The sequence below is a fragment of the Astatotilapia calliptera genome, chromosome 23, assembly GCF_964374335.1.
Source record: "Astatotilapia calliptera chromosome 23, fAstCal68.1, whole genome shotgun sequence".
NCBI classification, from domain to species: Eukaryota; Metazoa; Chordata; class Actinopteri; order Cichliformes; family Cichlidae; genus Astatotilapia; species Astatotilapia calliptera.
This window is the reverse complement of record NC_137443.1, coordinates 45,964,423-45,988,010: the sequence shown is the minus strand read 5'-3', so window position 1 is coordinate 45,988,010 and position 23,588 is coordinate 45,964,423. Positions and strand designations below refer to the sequence as shown.

The 23,588-nt window shown below is 44.9% G+C and overlaps 1 protein-coding gene and 1 long non-coding RNA gene across 2 annotated transcripts in view; one reads left to right on the top strand and one right to left on the bottom strand.

Moving 5' to 3' along the window:
- LOC145423961 (NACHT, LRR and PYD domains-containing protein 12-like) overlaps positions 1-23,588 on the bottom strand; it is a 943,237-nt gene that overhangs the window by 190,314 nt on the left and 729,335 nt on the right. Inside the window, exon 10 of the mRNA XM_080296778.1 lies at positions 13,004-13,180. Within this exon, the coding sequence (XP_080152904.1) occupies positions 13,004-13,180 (177 nt within the window). The remainder of the gene's footprint in view (positions 1-13,003; positions 13,181-23,588) is intronic.
- On the top strand, positions 657-5,842 carry LOC145424030 (uncharacterized). Its single transcript, XR_013904982.1, has 2 exons — positions 657-1,572; positions 3,335-5,842. It is a non-coding gene; the product is annotated as an uncharacterized LOC145424030 (long non-coding RNA).

Sequence of the window (23,588 nt, the reverse complement as noted above, 5' to 3'; positions counted from 1 at the left end):
TCCACCCTCGGCATGAAGCAGTGCTGTTTCTGAAACAGGAGGACAAGTCCAGAGAAGACAGAGGAAGCAAAGATGAGGGTGGGACAGGACAGCAGGACTTCCTTCACACCTGCAGCTCCATCACACTGCTGTAGGTCCTCTTCATCACACATGTACCTGCAGCCTGTCTTCAAGTCCAGGAGTCACCTCCACACAGTGTAGAAGCCTCCTGTGCAGACCATGGAGTCCAGCCTCTGTCAGGGAAGTCGGCACTAAAGCCTGAAAGACTTCAATCTGTCTCTGCTCCACCCGAGTAAGACCAGCACCGTACTTGTTGTGCATTCAAGGAGGGAACATCAGCACTGCATCGTGGGAACAACACCGCAGGAACAAAGACACAGCACGGCCGATGAAGGACGATCCACATTCTGCATACTGCCTGTGAGAAGCTGCAGACATTTGTCCTCCAAATCCACTGAGCAGCTGCTCGTGGTGGTATTAGCTTCATGTGTGCGTGTTAGCATGAAGCCTCGGTCACACTCTGCTGTGGACACGGTCACGGACAGCTGGACGCCTGATGGACGAGTCGTCCGTCCTGTTAAACTTCTTTGAGCATGAGAATAGCATAAGAAGCTCAGTGGACACTGTTCAGTGTTTTAACTCTCGCTTTCTGATGGGTTTAGATTTTATTATTGTCATTTGTATTAGGAAATATTTAACCATATATTCTTAGAGGTGTATAATCAATTGTGTAGTGATAGGATGTGTGATCTTTAGCAGGTTGCAGGGGCTTGGTGTGTATTCCACACTGGAATGCACACCCACATCCTGGGAGCACGAGAGAGGTCGTACCTTCTCTTATTGTTTTATGGTAGGATTAACGTAGCTACGTCTGTTCTAGTCTAAGTGCTTTTCGTTTAGATGAACTGCTGGACTTCCTCACCATGTTATCTAGGGTGAACCATCTAGGGTGAAGGGGGGTCTACCCTCTTCCTGACCAAGGATGTTATATGACCCTTTGATCAGCAGTACCACACACACACACACACACACACACACACACACACACACACACACACACACACACACACACACAGTATTCTTTGTTCACATGTATACCTATGTGAGATGCTATATGTTAATGACCCTATGCATATTCATGTAACCACAATAAAAGGAGTGCTATGGGGAGCCTGGCTGAGAGTCTGATGGTGGTCAAGTGGTGGAACGACGCTTGGCTCCAGCCAGGTCTCCCTCATGCATGAGTAAACCAGAGAACTTTGGTGCCTTGTGTCTTGCTTTTTGCTGCGTAGCAGATTGTCCTTAACGTTCCAGTGGATAGGTTCAAACTACAAACCTATCATTAATTGGTCCTTCGAGAGCCGGATCCCTGGAGTCGACATTCACCGAGGGGAAAAGAGACACGCCGACAGACTGACGTCAGCCAGGACTTATAGAGGTCCTGCAGCAAAGTCCCGAGGCGTGAGAATTCATCATCGAGCCGGTGGATTAGCCGTCTGTTTTTTCTCCTCGATGGATGACGATTGACGGGATTCGGGACTGATGCTACTCGCAATAAGCAACACCAAGTAGGTATGTGAAAAATCTAAGCCACTGTGTGAGGCTGAGTTGTAAAGTCTTTATCACTGTGTGCGATAAAGCGTGTAGTCACTGTGTGCGACTATTCTTTGCCACTGTGTGCGACAAAGCACGCAGTCACTGTGTGAGACTGCGTTGAGACAATAGGCCTAATTTTTGTTGTTTGTGTGTGAGGATATTTTTTGTTGTTGTTGTTGTTGTGTGAGTGTGTGCGGAGCAGAACACGTGGTCTGTGACGTCGGCAGCTGTTGTTGTTATTATGGGTTCCCAAGCAACCAAGAGTGTGTCAGAGGGTGACGAGAAGTTTATGGTGAAATTCGCTCCCGGTAGCGCAAAGTATTTAGGACATTGGCGCAAGAAATATGATTTTGAAGGTAAATTGGTTGTAGGACAATGTCAAATGTTAGTAGACCAGTTGACAGTGAAAGCAGCTTGTGCGACAGGGAAATTGAAACAGGAGAGAGAGTTACAAGTGGCGTCCGCTAAATTGTGGTTAGAACAGGCGCAGAAGAGACAGGAGGCAGTGACTATATATACTGACAGTCAGTATGCATATGCTACACTTCATTTCTTTGCCGCTCAGTGGTCAAGACGAGGCATGACAACATCAACAGGTAAACCTGTGGAGCATGCGACATTGTTGCAGGCCCTGTTGAAAGCAGTCTTACTGCCTAGTAAAGTTGCGGTTTGTAAATGTGCAGCACACACACGTGGCACTGACCCCATTGTACTAGGCAACGCCTTTGCAGATAAAATTGCAAAGGAAGCGGCCCTTGGAACACATGGGGTTCATGTTCTGGCGTCACAGGAGCAAACTACGCCCATCACACATGATGTGTTAGCAGACATGCAGTCACACTCACCTCCAGCTGAGAAGCAGCTGTGGCTCACTAAAGGAGCAAGCCTGCGAGGTGATGTCTACTATCTTTGTGATAAACCTATATTGCCTAAGAACCTATATAGGACTGCTGCAAGTTTGAGCCACGGGCTCTGCCATGTCTCGACAGCTGGGATGGTGGCAGCAGTCGAACGGCAGTTTTTCACACTGGGATTCAATGCTTATTCAAAACATTTTTGTAAAGCATGTTTAATATGTTGTAAACATAATGCTCAGGGAAACCTCAGACCTAGGAGAGGAAAGTTTCCCAGACCCAGCTACCCATTTGAAGTAATCCATATGGATTTCATTGAGTTGTCTAACTGTAACACCTACAGGTACTGCCTGGTGATTGTGTGCCCGTTCTCAAAGTGGGTAGAAGTTGTCCCCACTAAGAAAGCAGATGCTATTTCAGTGGCTAAAGTGATATGCAAAAATGTGATCCCAGAGCATGGGATCCCCCAGACTATTTACAGTGACAATGGTCCTCATTTTGTGAATGAAGTAATTGAGAAAATGTCACAACATCTGGGGATAACGCTGAAAAACCATTGCTCATATCACCCACAAAGTGCAGGGCTGGTTGAAAGGACTAATGGCACAGTAAAGCTGAGACTCAGGAAAACAATGGAGGAAACAGGCAGAACATGGGTAGACTGCATTGAGCTAGTGAAAATGTATATGAGAATCACGCCAACTGATAATGGCCTAACGCCTTTTGAAATAATATATGGCAGGCCATTTAGAGTTCCAGTGTTTTGTAATGATAATGATAAAGCAGAAGAAGAAAACACACTAGCAGACTGGATGATTAAAATGCTGAAAAGCAAAGAAGTCATGAGTGCAAATAATCTGCCAGATGATTCTGTTTCTGTACAGGAAGAACGTCTGAAGCCAGGGGACTGGGTACTGATAAAGGTCATAAAGAGGAAGTGCTGGTCGAAGCCACGGTGGGACGGACCATACCAGGCTCTGCTGACAACACCAACTGCTGTGAAGATTGCAGAACGACCCACCTGGATACACCAAAGCCACTGCAAAAAGGTGACACACATCCAGGCCAGCTCGGAGTAAGTGGCAGGAAGACCGGGTACAAAGGGGGGGAAAGCCTCTAGGGCCCTTCGTCTCAATCCGGTGAAGAAACCAACTGAGCCACAGGTACTCATCAGAATGGCTGGTAAAGTGTTGTCTACCCTGCTGGGTGTAATGGCTTTGATGTCATCATGGTCAGCTGTGGAGACCCTGTATGTCCAAGGAAACCACACCCAATACCCTCATGGCTATTCTACAAACTTTTGGTGGCAGTTTATGAATACAACTGCTCACTTGAACAATAGGACGGACTGCTATGTGTGTGCTCATATGCCGTTATCCGCATATACATCTGGACTGTGGCCGTACAGCATACCAGAGGACAGGAGTTGGTGTCTGTTGGGCTTAGCAACTCATCCTGGCAACAGAGTCCTCTGGTCCCAGGCCAACTATAGTACACCTCTGAACATCACCTGGAGTAAGTCGCCACTTATAGATGTGAATTGTTCTGAGCAAACTGACTTATTGGCCTGGCCTCAAGTGTCAGACCCACTGCCAGACATAATATTGCTGAACAAGCTGAATACAGCTCAACTGCCGTTGTGTGTGATGAACAATGGATCACTGTCAGTGGGGGAGCTGCCGCTTCGTTTATGTGGATACATATACACCTACTGCCCTCCAGAGAATGAGAGCAGGTGTATGAAATGCTTGACCAGTGCAAAGTGAGCTGAGAACTTGACATTAAGGAGGACTGAATGCAAGTCCAACCGGGCTTACAGGATACCAGTAAAAGCAAAGAGTCAGAAGTGGACAGGATGTGCAAGGATGGTGCCGAGCAGTAAAGGAACAAGAGTTTTGGCTGATTGGTATTTCTTGTGTGGACATAAAGCCTATCTATCACTCCCTGAGGGATGGGGAGGATTGTGTGCCGTGGTGAAGTTATCGGATCATGTCTTCTTCATGGACAGAGTTGAACATCACCCTAGCAACCGACGGAAGCGTGAGGTGAATATAGCCTCACCTAACTCTTTTGGAGTGACAGTAGACACTGGAGTGCCACGAGAATTCCGCATTTGGAGTGGAGGAGCTAAATTCTTCCAAAGTTTGATCCCAAACATCGGAGTTGCAGAGGTGCGGGATCATGTGGAGATCAACCGATATGCCTTACTGCGAAACATTAATCTCACTAAGACTCTGGGAACAGCCTTAGCGGAGGAGCAAAAGGCCATCAGAACGATGGTACTGCAGAACAGGCTGACCCTAGACTTGATAACAGCATCACAAGGAGGAGTGTGTAAGCTGATTGGAGAGACATGTTGTACGTTTATTCCGGATGGATATACGACTGGAGGAGACATCTATGAGGCACTGCAGAACTTAACTGCTCTGCAGAAATATGTGGCGGACCACACATCAGGAGGAGACACGTCACAAGGCTGGATAGCCTGGTTGACATCTGGACCATGGTGGAATATGTTTCTAAAGTTTTTGACTCCCATTCTTACATTATTGGCTTTGCTTTGCTTGTTTACAGGTTGCATCTTGCCATGTGTAAGATCGATGGTGAATAAAATGATTGCTAACACCTTTACCAATTTCATACTGTTGCAGCAGAGTGACATGGATGCTAAGGCTAATATGTGTGTATGAAATGAAGCCTGCACTGAAAATGTTGACAAGTGGTGTAGAGCTGAAGATATATATATGCCGTATAGCCTTAAAAAATGACAATACAGGGTGGTGATGATGGGTTTAGATTTTATTATTGTCATTTGTATTAGGAAATATTTAACCATATATTCTTAGAGGTGTATAATCAATTGTGTAGTGATAGGATGTGTGATCTTTAGCAGGCTGCAGGGGCTTGGTGTGTATTCCACACTGGAATGCACACCCACATCCTGGGAGCACGAGAGAGGTCGTACCTTCTCTTATTGTTTTATGGCAGGATTAACGTAGCTACGTCTGTTCTAGTCTAAGTGCTTTTTGTTTAGATGAACTGCTGGACTTCCTCACCATGTTATCTAGGGTGAACCATCTAGGGTGAAGGGGGGTCTACCCTCTTCCTGACCAAGGATGTTATATGACCCTTTGATCAGCAGTACCACACACACACACACACACACACACACACACACACACACACACACACACACACACACACACACACACAGTATTCTTTGTTCACATGTATACCTATGTGAGATGCTATATGTTAATGACCCTATGCATATTCATGTAACCACAATAAAAGGAGTGCTATGGGGAGCCTGGCTGAGAGTCTGATGGTGGTCAAGTGGTGGAACGACGCTTGGCTCCAGCCAGGTCTCCCTCATGCATGAGTAAACCAGAGAACTTTGGTGCCTTGTGTCTTGCTTTTTGCTGCGTAGCAGATTGTCCTTAACGTTCCAGTGGATAGGTTCAAACTACAAACCTATCACTTTCACTTCAGCTTCACCAACAACAGCACAAGCAGAGCAGCCCACTGCCTGCATGGCTGGGACAGCGCCCCCTGGTGACTGTAAACCACTACAACATGTAGACGGCTGTCTGCAGGCTGGATGTAGCACCACCGCAGAGACGTGCTGCAGCTCTGTTTAGTTACCCAGCTGACAGCAGAGGCTGTAGTTTACTGTTACCAACATGGAAAACTGAAGCTTCACCAGCTGGAGCTACAGAGCTGGAGAACAAAGGAGACTGAGAGGCCAGAATGATGTGGGAGGAAACATCAATTTTTACTTTTTAATTATTTTATTTGCATTTTTCTAATCACTAGGGTTTGAGAGTAACGCAATTTCTATTCTGTGTATGTCCTGTACATGTGGCAGAATAAAGTTGACTTGACTTGACTTGACTTGAAGAGCCTGTTTGAAAGGAGACACATGTGGATGCTGTGCCAGTCTGTGGTCTGTCAGAAGTCAGCTGAGTCACACTGCAAGAAGCTGCAGAATCTCAGAGGAGGAGATTTGGAGGTGTTTGTGGGACAAACTGGACTCAAAGAAAGAAGATGTTTGTGAAGTCTTTGGTGGAGGTGAGCAGTGTGAAGCAGAACACATGCAGATGAATCAGGAGGTCAGCATCAGTGTCTCCTTGTGGTGGACGGTAAAAGAATCAGAGCCAACGCTCCCGTCCACCCTCGGCATGAAGCAGTGCTGTTTCTGAAACAGGAGGACAAGTCCAGAGAAGACAGAGGAAGCAAAGATGAGGGTGGGACAGGACAGCAGGACTTCCTTCACACCTGCAGCTCCATCACACTGCTGTAGGTCCTCTTCATCACACATGTACCTGCAGCCTGTCTTCGAGTCCAGGAGTCACCTCCACACAGTGTAGAAGCCTCCTGTGCAGACCATGGAGTCCAGCCTCTGTCAGGGAAGTCGGCACTAAAGCCTGAAAGACTTCAATCTGTCTCTGCTCCACCCGAGAAAGACCAGCACCGTACTTGTTGTGCATTCAAGGAGGGAACATCAGCGCTGCATCGTGGGAACAACACCGCAGGAACAAAGACACAGCACGGCCGATGAAGGACGAGGACAAAGGAAAGGTGAGTGAGAAGACCCTGGTGGTGTGGACGGACCTGCAGGGGCTCCAAGACTGAGGAGCAGAGACGTCCATGTACCAGCTGAGGATGCTGCAGTGATCCAGGGAGCTCGGTCCAATCTGAGGCCGTGTGAACTACGTGGACCACAGTTTCTTCACAGACTTCAGCCACGTGAACATCTGGAGATCCAACAGTGCACGAGCTGTGAGCCATCAGCTGTTTCTCTCATCAGCTGCTGTAATGAGAGCTGCTGGAATCATCTCGAGCAGCAGGAAATCACTGATGTTGTTTCTAACCAAAGATATGGGACTGAGCTCCACTGAGCTCCTTCTACTTTCATCCAGATAGAAACTGCTACAGTCTGCTGATTATTGCTTTGCCTCCATCACACGAGCTCTTTATCCTGTTCTTCACTCTCACTGGTTCTTTGTCTGCTTGTTTTTACAACAGTAGTCTTCTGATTGGTCAAAGAAGACAATCAGCTGTGACTAAATGTAGCTCCTACAGCAGTGATGGGAATAACTACTGAAGCTAATCCAGTATCAAAGCTCAGGAATCAGCAGCTCCCACCTCGTTTTCTTTCAACAACTATTTTTAGCTGCTGTGTTTTTGTGTTTCTGCAGACCTCAGACATCCTGCTGCTCTGGACAACTTTTTCATTCTTTTTTATCATTCTTTTGCTTTTCTTTTATTATTATGTTATATGTATTAATATGTGAAACACTTATTCTTTGTGTTTTTGCTTTGCTCCTGTCAAACTGCTTTAATAAAATCTGCTGCAGTCTAAACTGTGGACGTTCCCTTTTTAACCCTTTGTGAAACAATAAAGGTTTAAATCTGAGTATTCATCTATGTTAGTGTTTAATGGGTCTAATAGGTTGCTTTGGCCTTTCCCAGTAATATCTTCCCTTGCAGTCTGTGGTCCAGGCTTCTAAAACCATCCCAGGTTAACAAGAACTACAATCTAGAGGAGAGCTGCCATAACAGGTGTGACTGATGAGATCTGACCTGCAAGGTTACTCAGGTTTGTTTGTATCAGGACAAGCAGGGAAGCCGCCTGGACGTCAAAGTAGTTAGAGCTGGGCGAGTGTCCTCACCCACATCGGCTTCACAACTCTGCATCATCTACTGAGTAAGACTCAGAGCATCAGAGATTAGAAGGTCTACAAAGAGCTGAACCAGACTTCCTGTATAAAGGTTTTAGTTCCACAGATCGACAGTGTCAGCACAACTAAAACGTGGAGACTGACCTCAGAGTTTCAATTTGATGTTGTGGATTCCCCAGAAGAACACACAGCTGCTTCACTCCTGAATCCTGCAGCTTGTGGTAGCTCAGGTCCACCTCTCTGGGATACGAAGGGTTGAGCTTCAGCACTGCTTCCAGATAATCACAGCTGATCTCTGACAAATCACAGCGCTCCAATCTGTATAGAGAATGAAAGATGTAAGTTTATTAGACAAAGTGCTTGAAATCATTCAGTGTTTCATCATCTGTTCAGAGCTGAAGAAGGTTCAGAATGTAGAAGTTTAGAAAATGGAAACTCCAAACAGCTGAAGCCAACAGGAAGCAGCTTCAAACAAACACAACAAGAGAAAAAACTCTGAATGTTTCACATTAAAGTCGTACATTTCTAACAAGAGTGTTTTAAAGACAGAGTCACTGATGATCATCTTCTGCCCAGTAAAACTTTGGTTTTCCACATGTGAGTGTTAATGATGCACAAAGACTGTGAGTGCAAAGAGGGAGCGAGGAGGATGACAGAGAGATGGTACAGGAGCATCAAGAACCCGGCGAGGAAATGAGCAGAAGGACTTTGGAGCCTGTTGGATTGAAGCTTTCACAGAGACGTGTTTGACTGGACACCACCAGGACAGACTTTTAATCCCAGGATTTGGATGAGCTTTCTGTCTTTATGGTCACAAATGATGCTGTAACTCTGTGAATGTCCTGGAACTGTCAGCAGTGTGGTTACGTCCTTTTGACCTGAGTTTCCACAGCTCTTATAACAGCAGTGTACATTCAGACTGAGACACGCTTCAGTCTGTATGGACCTGTTTCTGTAGCTGCCACCATCATTCTACGGTCGTGTCCAAATTCATGGGCTGCATCCTCCCGAGGACCCGGCCTTTGCGGTCTACGTGGGCTGGGTCCTCAGAAGGTCGGGTAGGCTGGAAATAAACGGCTGGGGAAATTGGACGGTCTAGCCTTCTGATTAGCGTCACCGCTGTCTCGGTGGAGTTTAATAAACGCAGCCGTCTGCTCCTTGCTATCTAAAATATAACAGGACACTGGCGTAAATTCTCGACCGTCTCATACTTCTGTTTAATCAGTTTTCTGTTTGACGTTTAGTCAGCTCTGTAAAGACCAAGGAGGAACCCACCTGGGGGATTAATAAAGTTTTATTTTATCTAATCTAATCTAATAACTTTAATCTCAGCCAAACCGATTTACTCACGAACAAACAAAACACTGAAAAAAGCCAAACAATAACATTTTGAGGTTGTCTAAGTGACTTATATATCACGTTTAACCTGAGTAGCGAAAGTCCGCGGTGATCTGAAAATGATGTGCCGGGAGTTGTGCCGTTCTCGGTGGCTTCAGTGACCCTCGAGCTCCCGGCGAGCTATCGAGCTGGTGGGTAGCAGACGTCTCCGAAAACGTCGAAGCACTTTTGCAAATATGCGGTATCTTGATAAACCGAGCAGATATTTGATGTTTACACAGCTACTTTCTCGCCTGAAAATATGTTAAAAGTTTATTTTGTGACCGAAAAAGATTAGTATGAGTAATTTTAAAACTTAGTAGCGGCCGCCATTGTTGGAAACTGGAGTTTGGCTGGGCCGCGCTATGAATTCTGGGATATAGTAGGCCACGAAGGACACACCCGACCCATCCTTCAAATTCGGGGAAAAGGAGGACGCATTTGTTGGCTGCATTCGGAGGAGTCTACGAATTTGGACAGCCTTCGACGTGTCGCTGTGACGTATTAGGTCTACAAATGCGGCCTCAGGAGGATGCAGCCCATGAATTTGGACACGACCTACATGTTTGTACATCAGCTTATCAAATCCTGTCTGCTGTCTTCATTTATTACTCTTCACCTGCTTCACTGTCACTGTGTGGGCGGAGCAGCCTGAGCCCCGCCCACACAGACACAGCTCCTCTCTGGAGCAAAACTTCTGCTTCATCTCCGCCTCTTTTCTTCATCCTCCACCTCTCTCTTCTCTTCTTCGGTGTTCTGCAGCCACAGAGCCTCACAGCCATTAGCACGCCCATACCTGAGCAGCTAGCATTACCCAGCATGCCGTGCAGCAGTGTCAGTTTGTAAATGTGCAAGAATTGCTGCTCCAAACTGTTTCACAGAGTGCTGTGTGCCGTGACCTTTGACCTGCTAAAGACAGTCAGCTGTGGATTATTCATTGTTGTGTCTGATACTTAGAACTGTGAGGAAGAAGCTACACAGTTAATCAGGGTCCCCTCTCTCTGAATCAGGAAAGGTGGGCAGGCCGCGTGTGGGCCGCGGGCCATACGTTGAGTATCACTGTTTGAAATGTGAACATTGTTCTGCTGCAGTCAATGGACTAAACCAGAGAAGAAGAAAACAGACTTTACCATGAAGATCCTCAGTGTGGATCAGTATAATATCAGCCTGATGTCTGCAGTTTAGTGTCAGCACAACTTTCACATCATATTCATCTCAGCACAACTAAAACATGCTGACTGACCTCAGAGTTTCAAATCGACATCGTGGATTCTCCCGAAAACCACACAGATGCTTCACTCCTGGATCCTTCAGGTTGCTGTAGGTTCCACTCAGGTCCACCTCTGTGGGATACGAGGGGTTGGACTTCAGTGCTGCTGCCAGATATTCAAGGCCAATATCTGACAAACCACAGCTCTTCAATCTGTATAAAGAATGAAAGATGTAAGTTTATTAGACAAAGTGCTTGAAATCATTCAGTGTTTCATCATCTGTTCAGAGCTGAAGAAGGTTCAGAATGTAGAAGTTTAGAAAATGGAAACTCCAAACAGCTGAAGCCAACAGGAAGCAGCTTCAAACAAACACAACAAGAGAAAAAACTCTGAATGTTTCACATTAAAGTCGTACATTTCTCATAAAAACAGGACAAAGACTTGAAAAAGTCGTGTTTTTCCTTCCAGGAACCACATGGCTTCACTTTTAAAGGTGAAGTGTGACAGAAATGGACATATTTGAAGTCCAACACCTTTTTCCAGTCACATTATTAAAGCAGACAAACTACAAGCTCATTTTCATTCCAACAAGTCATCTTCTGACCTGGACTAACAACACTGGTCTCTATGTGCAGCTGGCTGTGAGACCAGTGCTCAGGGAGCATCTACAAAGTGCAACACTGAAAGAACATCACACACTCATTTGCTTCCAGCACTTTCACACAAACATCTACTGTCATTATTGTCACCAAACTCTGTGGATCCTTTATTGCAAATTCAAATGGGATCAAATGGTCAGACAAAAGAGGGTTATGAGGAAATATGATGAAATGTTGTGTATTAGCAGCAAGTTATTGAATCTTTTTCCTCAGAAACCAAACAAAATGATTGACAAACATGTTTTTACAAACTCAGTGTTGGACTTGGATCAGCAGGATAAGCTGATGTTTAAAGGCATTTGAGTCTCGCTGTATGAGAGTCCAGTTCTTACTCAATATTTATGGATGATGTTCTTTCAGTGTTGCACTTTGTAGACGCTCCCTGAGCCTCACAGCCAGCTGCACATGGACCAGCTGACATTACCCAGCATTAGAGGCGGCTGTAAAAAATTCATGTTCCCATTTAAATGGTTTTAATTTGAATAAAACGATGTTGATTCATTCAATCCTGAATCGATGTTTAATATAAATGTATTTTGCCAGAATCTCAGGTTAAAGCTCACAAACTATTTCAACAAGCAGCAAACAGATAAAACAGTAAATGAGAGCAGCTAAACACACAAAGATGGAAACACAGAGCGTGGATCGTTCACTCCACGGCACGTACACGGACACGCCGTCGGGGCTGAAAGTGGACAGCTCACAGATCCTGAAGCTGCAGGTTTCATCTGTCTCCAACCAAAACTGAGTGAAGCAGCAGCAAAAGAAGATCCAAACTCTGCTTCACGTTTGATAAATATGCTCATGAATTCTCTCTGACTTTGGCTGTTCCTGCCTGCACAGCTCTCTCTCTCTCAGTGTACTCCAAGAACAGCTTCAAACATCTGTTTCTGCATCATTCACTGTTTATTAGCCACCAGTCTGCTGTTGTGTTCAGTGCTGTCGGCCTCTGACAGTAAAGCCTCATTTCTGCTGTTCCATGGAAACTTTTTAAAATGATGACAGATTACAAACTCTCAGCTGTGTCTGTAATCAAACCTCTGTAACTTTGCTTCACTTCAGCAGCATCAGCTCATGTTCACATGTTGCTTCATGGTTTGCTTCAGTTTTTGATCGACTGCAGAATATTTTGAAGGTTATCTGCTATAAAAAGCCAGAAGAGGAAAATCTGCTTCATGTGTTTCTGTTTGATCCTCAGTGACTTTGACACAAAGGCCTCTGCTGTGATGATCACACCTCTGATCAAGTCTCACAGTGTCACAACTGATAAATGATCAGAGTTAGAATATTTCTGACAGTCAGCTGTGGATTATTCATTGTTGTGTCTGATACTTAGAACTGTGAGGAAGAAGCTACACAGTTAATCAGGGTCCCCTCTCTCTGAATCAGGAAAGGTGGGCAGGCCGCGTGTGGGCCGCGGGCCATACGTTGAGTATCACTGTTTGAAATGTGAACATTGTTCTGCTGCAGTCAATGGACTAAACCAGAGAAGAAGAAAACAGACTTTACCATGAAGATCCTCAGTGTGGATCAGTATAATATCAGCCTGATGTCTGCAGTTTAGTGTCAGCACAACTTTCACATCATATTCATCTCAGCACAACTAAAACATGCTGACTGACCTCAGAGTTTCAAGTTTACATCCTGGACTCTCCAGGAAACCACACAGATGCTTCACTCCTGGATCCTGCAGCTTGTAGTTGTCGCTCAGGTCCAGCTCTCTCAGATGGGAGGGGTTGGACTTCAGTGCTGCTGCCAGATAATCACAGCTGATCTCTGACAAACCACAGCTCCACAATCTGTATAAAGAATGAAAGATGTAAGTTTATTAGACAAAGTGCTTGAAATCATTCAGTGTTTCATCATCTGTTCAGAGCTGAAGAAGGTTCAGAATGTAGAAGTTTAGAAAATGGAAACTCCAAACAGCTGAAGCCAACAGGAAGCAGCTTCAAACAAACACAACAAGAGAAAAAACTCTGAATGTTTCACATTAAAGTCGTACATTTCTCATAAAAACAGGACAAAGACTTGAAAAAGTCGTGTTTTTCCTTCCAGGAACCACATGGCTTCACTTTTAAAGGTGAAGTGTGACAGAAATGGACATATTTGAAGTCCAACACCTTTTTCCAGTCACATTATTAAAGCAGACAAACTACAAGCTCATTTTCATTCCAACAAGTCATCTTCTGACCTGGACTAACAACACTGGTCTCTATGTGCAGCTGGCTGTGAGACCAGTGCTCAGGGAGCGTCTACAAAGTGCAACACTGAAAGAACATCACACACTCATTTGCTTCCAGCACTTTCACACAAACATCTACTGTCATTATTGTCACCAAACTCTGTGGATCCTTTATTGCAAATTCAAATGGGATCAAATGGTCAGACAAAAGAGGGTTATGAGGAAATATGATGAAATGTTGTGTATTAGCAGCAACTTATTGAATCATTTTCCTCAGAAACCAAACAAAATGATTGACAAACATGTTTTTACAAACTCAGTGTTGGACTTGGATCAGCAGGATAAGCTGATGTTTAAAGGCATTTGAGTCTTGCTGTATGAGAGTCCAGTTATTACTCAATATTTATGGATGATGTTCTTTCAGTGTTGCACTTTGTTTGGCACAAAATGAAATTATTTGGCCTCTCAGATGCTTTTAGAGATTCCCAAATGACTGATGATGACATCTCTGGGGTCTGATTGATAGAAAAAAAATGTCTTTGAGACCTTTTGTAACTGACAAACTCTTCATCTGCTAACAACACTGAGTTGAATCTCCATGGCTGATAGTTGGAGCAGGCATCAGGAATACACATTGAAAAAACAAGAGGAGAAATCACCAGAGTCTTATAATCACATTCTGTAACTAAAGGGAGACGTTTTTCTATACGAATATATGTTTTATGGACATTAGAAAAAAAAAAGAGTATTGACGTGAAGCAGGATTATGAAATCTCCATACATCAGCCAGCCCATAATTATCAAGAAAGCTCTGAATGACGCATGCTGAGTTTGGACTAAGTGTACTTTTGTGTGAACTGTGGTCCATAGCAGATAACGAGCAGTTTAGGTCTCCCTCAAAGATGATATTGTGTGATGACATATTGGGGAGCCGCGCAAAGACATTAGTGAAAAATCTGTGATCGTCCCAATTAGAGGCGTAGATATTTGCTAAGATCAAATGAAAACCATAAACTATATTTTCTGCACTTAAAATCCTGTAATTTTCTCATAAATCGACAGTGCGCCTTATGGATGAATTCTGGTTGTGCTTACTGACCTCGAACCGATTTTATGTGCTACACGGCGCTCAGAAACCTTTCAAAAGATGTTTTGGTACGACTTTGCTCAGCTACGAGGCCGCACCGCTTGATGGATTGTTGGAGCATTACAGCTACGAGGAGCCTCGCGGAGTGATACGTACTCTGCTTCAACGTAATATTACTGTATTGAGTGTGTATAAGGACCATAAATGGCACCTGTAAGAGACACGGTTACAAAGAGGATTTCAAACTCCAGGCTGTCAGTCACGCAGTAGAACCTGGGAACAGAGCAGCTGCTTGTTATTATGCTCAGCGTCTGTTTACATTTTGACTGCACGATTGTGAGCTTTTTGTTATGCACAAAAACAACATTGTTTTCTTTTATTTATGGAGCATTATTATTTAATAAATGCTGATCATTTATTTCTGAGTAATTGTTTCATGTACATCTACGCTGTATGTTAATAAATGTGCCTGTGTGAGATTTGGGACACAGCTTTGACTAAGAACTCTCTTTTTGTTCGTACTTTCTGGCTTCAAAAATATCGAGATATACAGTGGGGCAAAAAAGTATTTAGTCAGCCACCGATTGTGCAAGTTCCCCCACTTAAAATGATGACAGAGGTCAGTAATTTGCACCAGAGGTACACTTCAACTGTGAGAGACCGAATGTGAAAAAAAAAAATCCATGAATCCACATGGTAGGATTTGTAAAGAATTTATTCGTAAATCAGGGTGGAAAATAAGTATTTGGTCACCTCAAACAAGGAAAATCTCTGGCTCTCACAGACCTGTAACGTCCTCTGTAAGAAGCTTTTCTGTCCCCCACTCGTTACCTGTATGAATGGCACCTGTTTGAACTCATCATCTGTATAAAAGACACCTGTCCACAGCCTCAAACAGTCAGACTCCAAACTCCGCCATGGCCAAGACCAAAGAGCTTTCGAAGGACACCAGGAAAAGTATTGTAGACCTGCACCAGACTGGGAAGAGTGAATCTACAATAGGCAAGCAGCTTGGTGTGAAAAAATCAACTGTGGGAGCAATCATTAGAAAATGGAAGACATACAAGACCACTGATAATCTCCCTCGATCTGGGGCTCCACGCAAGATCTCATCCCGTGGGGTCAAAATGATCATGAGAACGGTGAGCAAAGATCCCAGAACCACACGGGGGGACCTGGTGAATGACCTGCAGAGAGCTGGGACCAAAGTAACAAAGGTCACCATCAGTAACACACTACAACGGCAGGGAATCAAATCCCGCAGTGCCAGACGTGTCCCGCTGCTGAAGCCAGTGCATGTCCAGGCCCATCTGAAGTTTGCCAGAGAGCACATGGATGATACAGCAGAGGATTGGGAGAATGTCATGTGGTCAGATGAAACCAAAGTAGAACTTTTTGGTATAAACTCAACTCGTCGTGTTTGGAGGACGAAGAATACTGAGTCTCATCCCAAGAACACCATACCTACTGTGAAGCATGGGGGTGGAAACATCATGCTATGGGGCTGTTATTCTGCCAAGGGGACAGGACGACTGATCCGTGTTAAGGACAGAATGAATGGGGCCATGTATCGTCAGATTTTGAGCCAAAACCTCCTTCCATCAGTGAGAACTTTGAAGATGAAACGAGGCTGGGTCTTCCAACATGACAATGATCCAAAACACACCGCCCGGGCAACAAAGGAGTGGCTCCGTAAGAAGCATTTGAAAGTCCTGGAGTGGCCTAGCCAGTCTCCAGACCTCAACCCCATAGAAAATCTGTGGCGGGAGTTGAAAGTCCGTGTTGCTCGGCGACAGCCCCAAAACATCACTGCTCTCGAGAAGATCTGCATGGAGGAATGGGTCAAAATAGCAGCTACTGTGTGTGCAAACCTGGTAAAGACCTATAGTAAACGTTTGACCTCTGTTATTGCCAACAAAGGTTATGTTACAAAGTATTGAGTTGTATTTTTGTTATTGACCAAATACTTATTTTCCACCCTGATTTACGAATAAATTCTTTACAAATCCTACCATGTGGATTCATGGATTTTTTTTTTCACATTCTGTCTCTCACAGTTGAAGTGTACCTCTGGTGCAAATTACTGACCTCTGTCATCATTTTAGGTGGGGGAACTTGCACAATCGGTGGCTGACTAAATACTTTTTTGCCCCACTGTATATCGTATATCGCCATCCAGCTAAAGAATATCGAGATATGAACTGTGGGTCATATCGCCCAGTCGTAATATTGCAATAGGTTGTCCGTTAAACTCAAGCGGGGCTTGGGCCCTGGCACGGCGTAGCCACACAATCCTGGTAGTAGTGACGCTCGGCTATGACGGCGTGCGGGTCACCAGCTGGCTTTCTCAGGATAGGTCTCCTGTGTGAGCGGTTGACAATAACGTCTTTATCCATACCCAGCACTTCACGTAGTAGCACAGATACGGCCGTGGAGGAGCTCGAGTCCAGGCCCTCTGGGATCCCTATGATGTGGATGTTAGCTCTCCGCTTCCTGCCTTCATCACATTTATCCTTCAGGTCAGACAGCTCCTCCTTCATACTCTCTACTGTAGACTGCAGGGTGGTCACCTCATCGCTCCACATTGACAGCCCATCCTCAGCTTCTTTCACTGTAACCTTTACTCCATCAACTTCGCCGCATGTCGCCGCCATGCTGTTAGCGATCTCATTTCTCAGTCCTTGCACGTCAGCCCTTATATTGTCAAAATCTTCTTTCAATGCATTTCTGAGTTCTTCTTTTAACAGCGTACTAATATCCTCTTTAATGGATTGAAGAAGCTCCAGTTTTAGAGCAGTAGGATCTACATCACGCGCATCTGTTGAGTCTGCTCTTCAGCGGCCGTAGAGCTGGACGCTGCCCTTTGGCCATCATCGATACTCTCGCCCGAGATCGCACCGGGGCTAAAATATTCACCTGCTCAGCTGTTTTTGATCAGTTTGAGCCTGTGTGGTTTGATCAGGTGGAGGAACGATGTGATGCTATAAAGACATCATCTTGTCCAAATGAAGTTGTTCCAACACGTGTTTAAAAAGATTTTAAAGGTTGTCGGTTCCGACATCTTAGCGATTTTTAACAGCAGTCTTAGTTCAGGTGTTGTACAGCCTGTTTTAAACATGCTGTTGTACAGCCTGTACTAAAAACCTGATCTGGATCCTCTGTCCGCTCAAACTTCAGGCCTATTTCAAAGCTTCCCTTCCTGCCGAAGATTTTGTAAAAGATTATATTTGTTCAGCTGCAATCTGTTGTAAAGGTTTCAGTCTGGTTTTAAAGCTCTTCACAGCACTGAAACTGCACTTTGGAAAGTTCTTAATGATCTTTTATCAGCCACTGATCAGGAGACTCCGCTGTGCTTTTGGATCTGACCGCTGCCTTGACCACAGAATCTTGATCTCACCATTGGAGCATGGCGGCATCAAGGGCGCTCTATTAGACTGGTTCAGCTCTTTTATTAAATCGCATTATTACATTTGGGGCTTATATTTGACGGCAATTTGAAAAACAGCTGAGCTCAGTTGTACAGCGGTCTTTCTTCAAACTGAGGCTTTTATCTAAGGTGAGATCATTTCTATCTTTTAAAAACCTTGAACGGGCGATCCACGTTTTCATGACGTCCCAGCTGGATTATTGTAACTCCTTATATGTTGGAGTTAGTGGGACCTGCCTGGCAAGACTGCAGCTGGTCCAGAAAGCTGCAGCTCGTCTTCTGACACAAGCTCAAAGACATTTATCGTCCCAACAACCACATATACGCTGGTCCCTCGCTGTAACACAGTTCACCTTTGGCGGCCTCGCTGTTTCGCTGATCTTTTTTGTGCAATTTTGCATGTTTTTGTTTTTTACAGCGCATTGTGTTCTGCGTCCTGATTGGCTGTAGACCATTGTCAGCCAATCTCGTGCCGTGTCTCCTGTACAGTACAGAATGTGTTCAAATTTACAGCAGTGTGACTCTGCAGTGCTGCACTGTATGTTTGTACGTTTTGTCCCAACAAACAACAATGATGACGAGACGTTTTGCACCTGTGGTAGCAGCCAAAGGCAGAGGAAGATGCTGACCATCATAGTTTCAACAAGGAGGCAAAAAGGTTGTAACTGTCCACAACAAGAACATCGTAAGGATGGAGTCAGCTTTGGCTTTGTGGCTCAGTGACCGCAGGAAAAAGAACATCGTGCTGGACACCAACATTATCTGCAGAAAAACTCAAAAGCTTTATGAAACTTTACCTGACAGCGAGGAGCCCAGGCCATGGACGAGTGCTCCTCACACAGAAGCTCATTTAATGCCAGCAAAGGCTGATTTGACACGTTTCAGAAACACTTTGCTTTCACTCTTTAATAATGAACTTACTTTTCTATGAAGGTTTGAACTTTGTTTAAACAAGAGAGAAAAGTGTGAAAATGTTCATGCCTGTCTGAGAAAAGTGTAGAAAGTGTGCAGTGAGGGTTTAACCGCCTTAAAACTTCTATAATACTTGTAAAACATAAAGCTGCTACTTCATTCTGAGACTTATTTTTAGAACGTAACTCGATAAACGAGCGACCGCAGTACTGTATTGTGTTTATTTTGAAAACTCTCAACAGGATCTTCAGATTTATTTTGAAAGCTTTATCTGGAAAACACAAACACATAAGCAGGAAACAAAGAGCGTGATATGAAACGATAGACGTTTTCATATGGTCATCATATATACATCGTTCTATCGAACAGCCCCAGCTCCTGCTGTCAGTCTCTGTAAATCTGCTCTGAAAACACATTTGTATTCACTGGCTTTTAATACAGCATGAGAGTTATTTGATATTTGATGTGTGATATTAATATTAGGAGTTATTTTAATAGTTATTTTGGATTCTTGTACAGCACTGTGGTCAACGCTGCTGTTGTAATTAATGTGCTATAAACACATAAACAATCTGCAGTTAAACATCCAAAACTAAAGATGTGATCGCTGCCTTTAGAAAATGTGCTGATGCACAAGATATCAGCTCCATTAAGGTGGAATGTGGCCGTGTTAGAAACATGTTGGAAGAAGTTTGAAGCTGAAACTGTGAAGCTGAGAGTGAAAGAGCTCCAGCGTCTGTCACAGGAAACTTTCTTATTTCCACACTGATGAAAGCATCAAGCTTTGATTTCCTGCTGCTTTTATTGAGTCACACTGTGAAACTGAGCCACAGCTGAACCAGCATCCCTGTACAGCAGACACTTACAGCGCTTGGCTGCTTCCATTGGACCCTCTGCACAGAGCTTCAGTTTCCTCTTCTGGTCCCAAAGTGCAGAACAACAAGGTTTCAAACAGCTTCGTTCCAGCAGCATCAGCCACAGACATGCAGAGAGAATCCTTTGGTTGTGTTGTGTGTTTGCATATCTGCTGTCTGTGTTGCTTTGTGAGGATGGATCATCTCCTGCAGCTCCAGATAAACAAGCTGCACCTGAACCTGGTAGCTTCACTTAGAAGACACTTGTGACGGGAACGTGTGAGAAGTTTTGTGCAGACAAGTGTGGATTTAGAGTGTGGGACGAGCTCTCCACAGTCTTTGTGGAGATCCACATTCTGCATACTGCCTGTGAGAAGCTGCAGACATTTGTCCTCCAAATCCACTGAGCAGCTGCTCGTGGTGGTATTAGCTTCATGTGTGCGTGTTAGCATGAAGCCTCAGTCACACTTTGCTGTGGACACGGTCACGGACAGCTGGACGCCTGATGGACGAGTCGCCCTTCCTGTTAAACTTCTTTGAGCATGAGAAGCTCAGTGGACACTGTTCAGTGTTTTAACTCTCGCTTTCACTTCAGCTTCACCAACAACAGCACAAGCAGAGCAGCCCACTGCCTGCATGGCTGGGACAGCGCCCCCTGGCGACTGTAAACCACTACAACATGTAGACGGCCGTCTGCAGGCTGGATGTAGCACCACCGCAGAGACGTGCTGCAGCTCTGTTTAGTTACCCAGCTGACAGCAGAGGCTGTAGTTTACTGTTACCAACATGGAAAACTGAAGCTTCACCAGCTGGAGCTACAGAGCTGGAGAACAAAGGAGACTGAGAGGCCAGAATGATGTGGGAGGAAACATCAAGAGCCTGTTTGAAAGGAGACACATGTGGATGCTGTGCCAGTCTGTGGTCTGTCAGAAGTCAGCTGAGTCACACTGCAAGAAGCTGCAGAATCTCAGAGGAGGAGATTTGGAAGTGTTTGTGGGACAAACTGGACTCAAAGAAAGAAGATGTTTGTGAAGTCTTTGGTGGAGGTGAGCAGTGTGAAGCAGAACACATGCAGATGAATCAGGAGGTCAGCATCAGTGTCTCCTTGTGGTGGACGGTAAAAGAATCAGAGCCAACGCTCCCGTCCACCCTCGGCATGAAGCAGTGCTGTTTCTGAAACAGGAGGACAAGTCCAGAGAAGACAGAGGAAGCAAAGATGAGGGTGGGACAGGACAGCAGGACTTCCTTCACACCTGCAGCTCCATCACACTGCTGTAGGTCCTCTTCATCACACATGTACCTGCAGCCTGTCTTCAAGTCCAGGAGTCACCTCCACACAGTGTAGAAGCCTCCTGTGCAGACCATGGAGTCCAGCCTCTGTCAGGGAAGTCGGCACTAAAGCCTGAAAGACTTCAATCTGTCTCTGCTCCACCCGAGTAAGACCAGCACCGTACTTGTTGTGCATTCAAGGAGGGAACATCAGCACTGCATCGTGGGAACAACACCGCAGGAACAAAGACACAGCACGGCCGATGAAGGACGAGGACAAAGGAAACGTGAGTGAGAAGACCCTGGTGGTGTGGACGGACCTGCAGGGGCTCCAAGACTGAGGAGCAGAGACGTCCATGTACCAGCTGAGGATGCTGCAGTGATCCAGGGAGCTCGGTCCAATCTGAGGCCGTGTGAACTACGTGGACCACAGTTTCTTCACAGACTTCAGCCACGTGAACATCTGGAGATCCAACAGTGTACGAGCTGTGAGCCATCAGCTGTTTCTCTCATCAGCTGCTGTAATGAGAGCTGCTGGAATCATCTCGAGCAGCAGGAAATCACTGATGTTGTTTCTAACCAAAGATATGGGACTGAGCTCCGCTGAGCTCCTTCTACTTTCATCCAGATAGAAACTGCTACAGTCTGCTGATTATTGCTTTGCCTCCATCACACGAGCTCTTTATCCTGTTCTTCACTCTCATTGGTTCTTTGTCTGCTTGTTTTTACAACAGTAGTCTTCTGATTGGTCAAAGAAGACAATCAGCTGTGACTAAATGTAGCTCCTACAGCAGTGATGGGAATAACTACTGAAGCTAATCCAGTATCAAAGCTCAGGAATCAGCAGCTCCCACCTCGTTTTCTTTCAACAACTATTTTTAGCTGCTGTGTTTTTGTGTTTCTGCAGACCTCAGACATCCTGCTGCTCTGGACAACTTTTTCATACTTTTTTATCATTATTTTGCTTTTCTTTTATTATTATGTTATATGTATTAATATGTGAAACACTTATTCTTTGTGTTTTTGCTTTGCTCCTGTCAAACTGCTTTAATAAAATCTGCTGCAGTCTAAACTGTGGACGTTCCCTTTTTAAGCCTTTGTGAAACAATAAAGGTTTAAATCTGAGTATTCATCTATGTTAGTGTTTAATGGGTCTAATAGGTTGCTTTGGCCTTTCCCAGTAATATCTTCCCTTGCAGTCTGTGGTCCAGGCTTCTAAAACCATCCCAGGTTAACAAGAACTACAATCTAGAGGAGAGCTGCCATAACAGGTGTGACTGATGAGATCTGACCTGCAAGGTTACTCAGGTTTGTTTGTATCAGGACAAGCAGGGAAGCCGCCTGGACGTCAAAGTAGTTAGAGCTGGGCGAGTGTCCTCACCCACATCGGCTTCACAACTCTGCATCATCTACTGAGTAAGACTCAGAGCATCAGAGATTAGAAGGTCTACAAAGAGCTGAACCAGACTTCCTGTATAAAGGTTTTAGTTCCACAGATCGACAGTGTCAGCACAACTAAAACGTGGAGACTGACCTCAGAGTTTCAATTTGATGTTGTGGATTCTCCAGAAGAACACACAGCTGCTTCACTCCTGAATCCTGAAGCTTGTGGTCTCTCAGGTCCACCTCTCTGGGATACGAAGGGTTGAGCTTCAGCACTGCTTCCAGATAATCACAGCTGATCTCTGACAAATCACAGCGCTCCAATCTGTATAGAGAATGAAAGATGTAAGTTTATTAGACAAAGTGCTTGAAATCATTCAGTGTTTCATCATCTGTTCAGAGCTGAAGAAGGTTCAGAATGTAGAAGTTTAAAAAATGGAAACTCCAAACAGCTGAAGCCAACAGGAAGCAGCTTCAAACAAACACAACAAGAGAAAAAACTCTGAATGTTTCACATTAAAGTCGAACATTTCTAACAAGAGTGTTTTAAAGACAGAGTCACTGATGATCATCTTCTGCCCAGTAAAACTTTGGTTTTCCTCATGTGAGTGTTAATGATGCACAAAGACTGTGAGTGCAAAGAGGGAGCGAGGAGGATGACAGAGAGATGGTACAGGAGCATCAAGAACCCGGCGAGGAAATGAGCAGAAGGACTTTGGAGCCTGTTGGATTGAAGCTTTGACAGAGACGTGTTTGACTGGACACCACCAGGACAGACTTTTAATCCCAGGATTTGGATGAGCTTTCTGTCTTTATGTTCACAAATGATGCTGTAACTCTGTGAATGTCCTGGAACTGTCAGCAGTGTGGTTACGTCCTTTTGACCTGAGTTTCCACAGCTCTTATAACAGCAGTGTACATTCAGACTGAGACACGCTTCAGTCTGTATGGACCTGTTTCTGTAGCTGCCACCATCATTCCACATGTTTGTACATCAGCTTATCAAATCCTGTCTGCTGTCTTCATTTATTACTCTTCACCTGCTTCAGTCTCACTGTGTGGGCGGAGCTGCCTGAGCCCCGCCCACACAGAC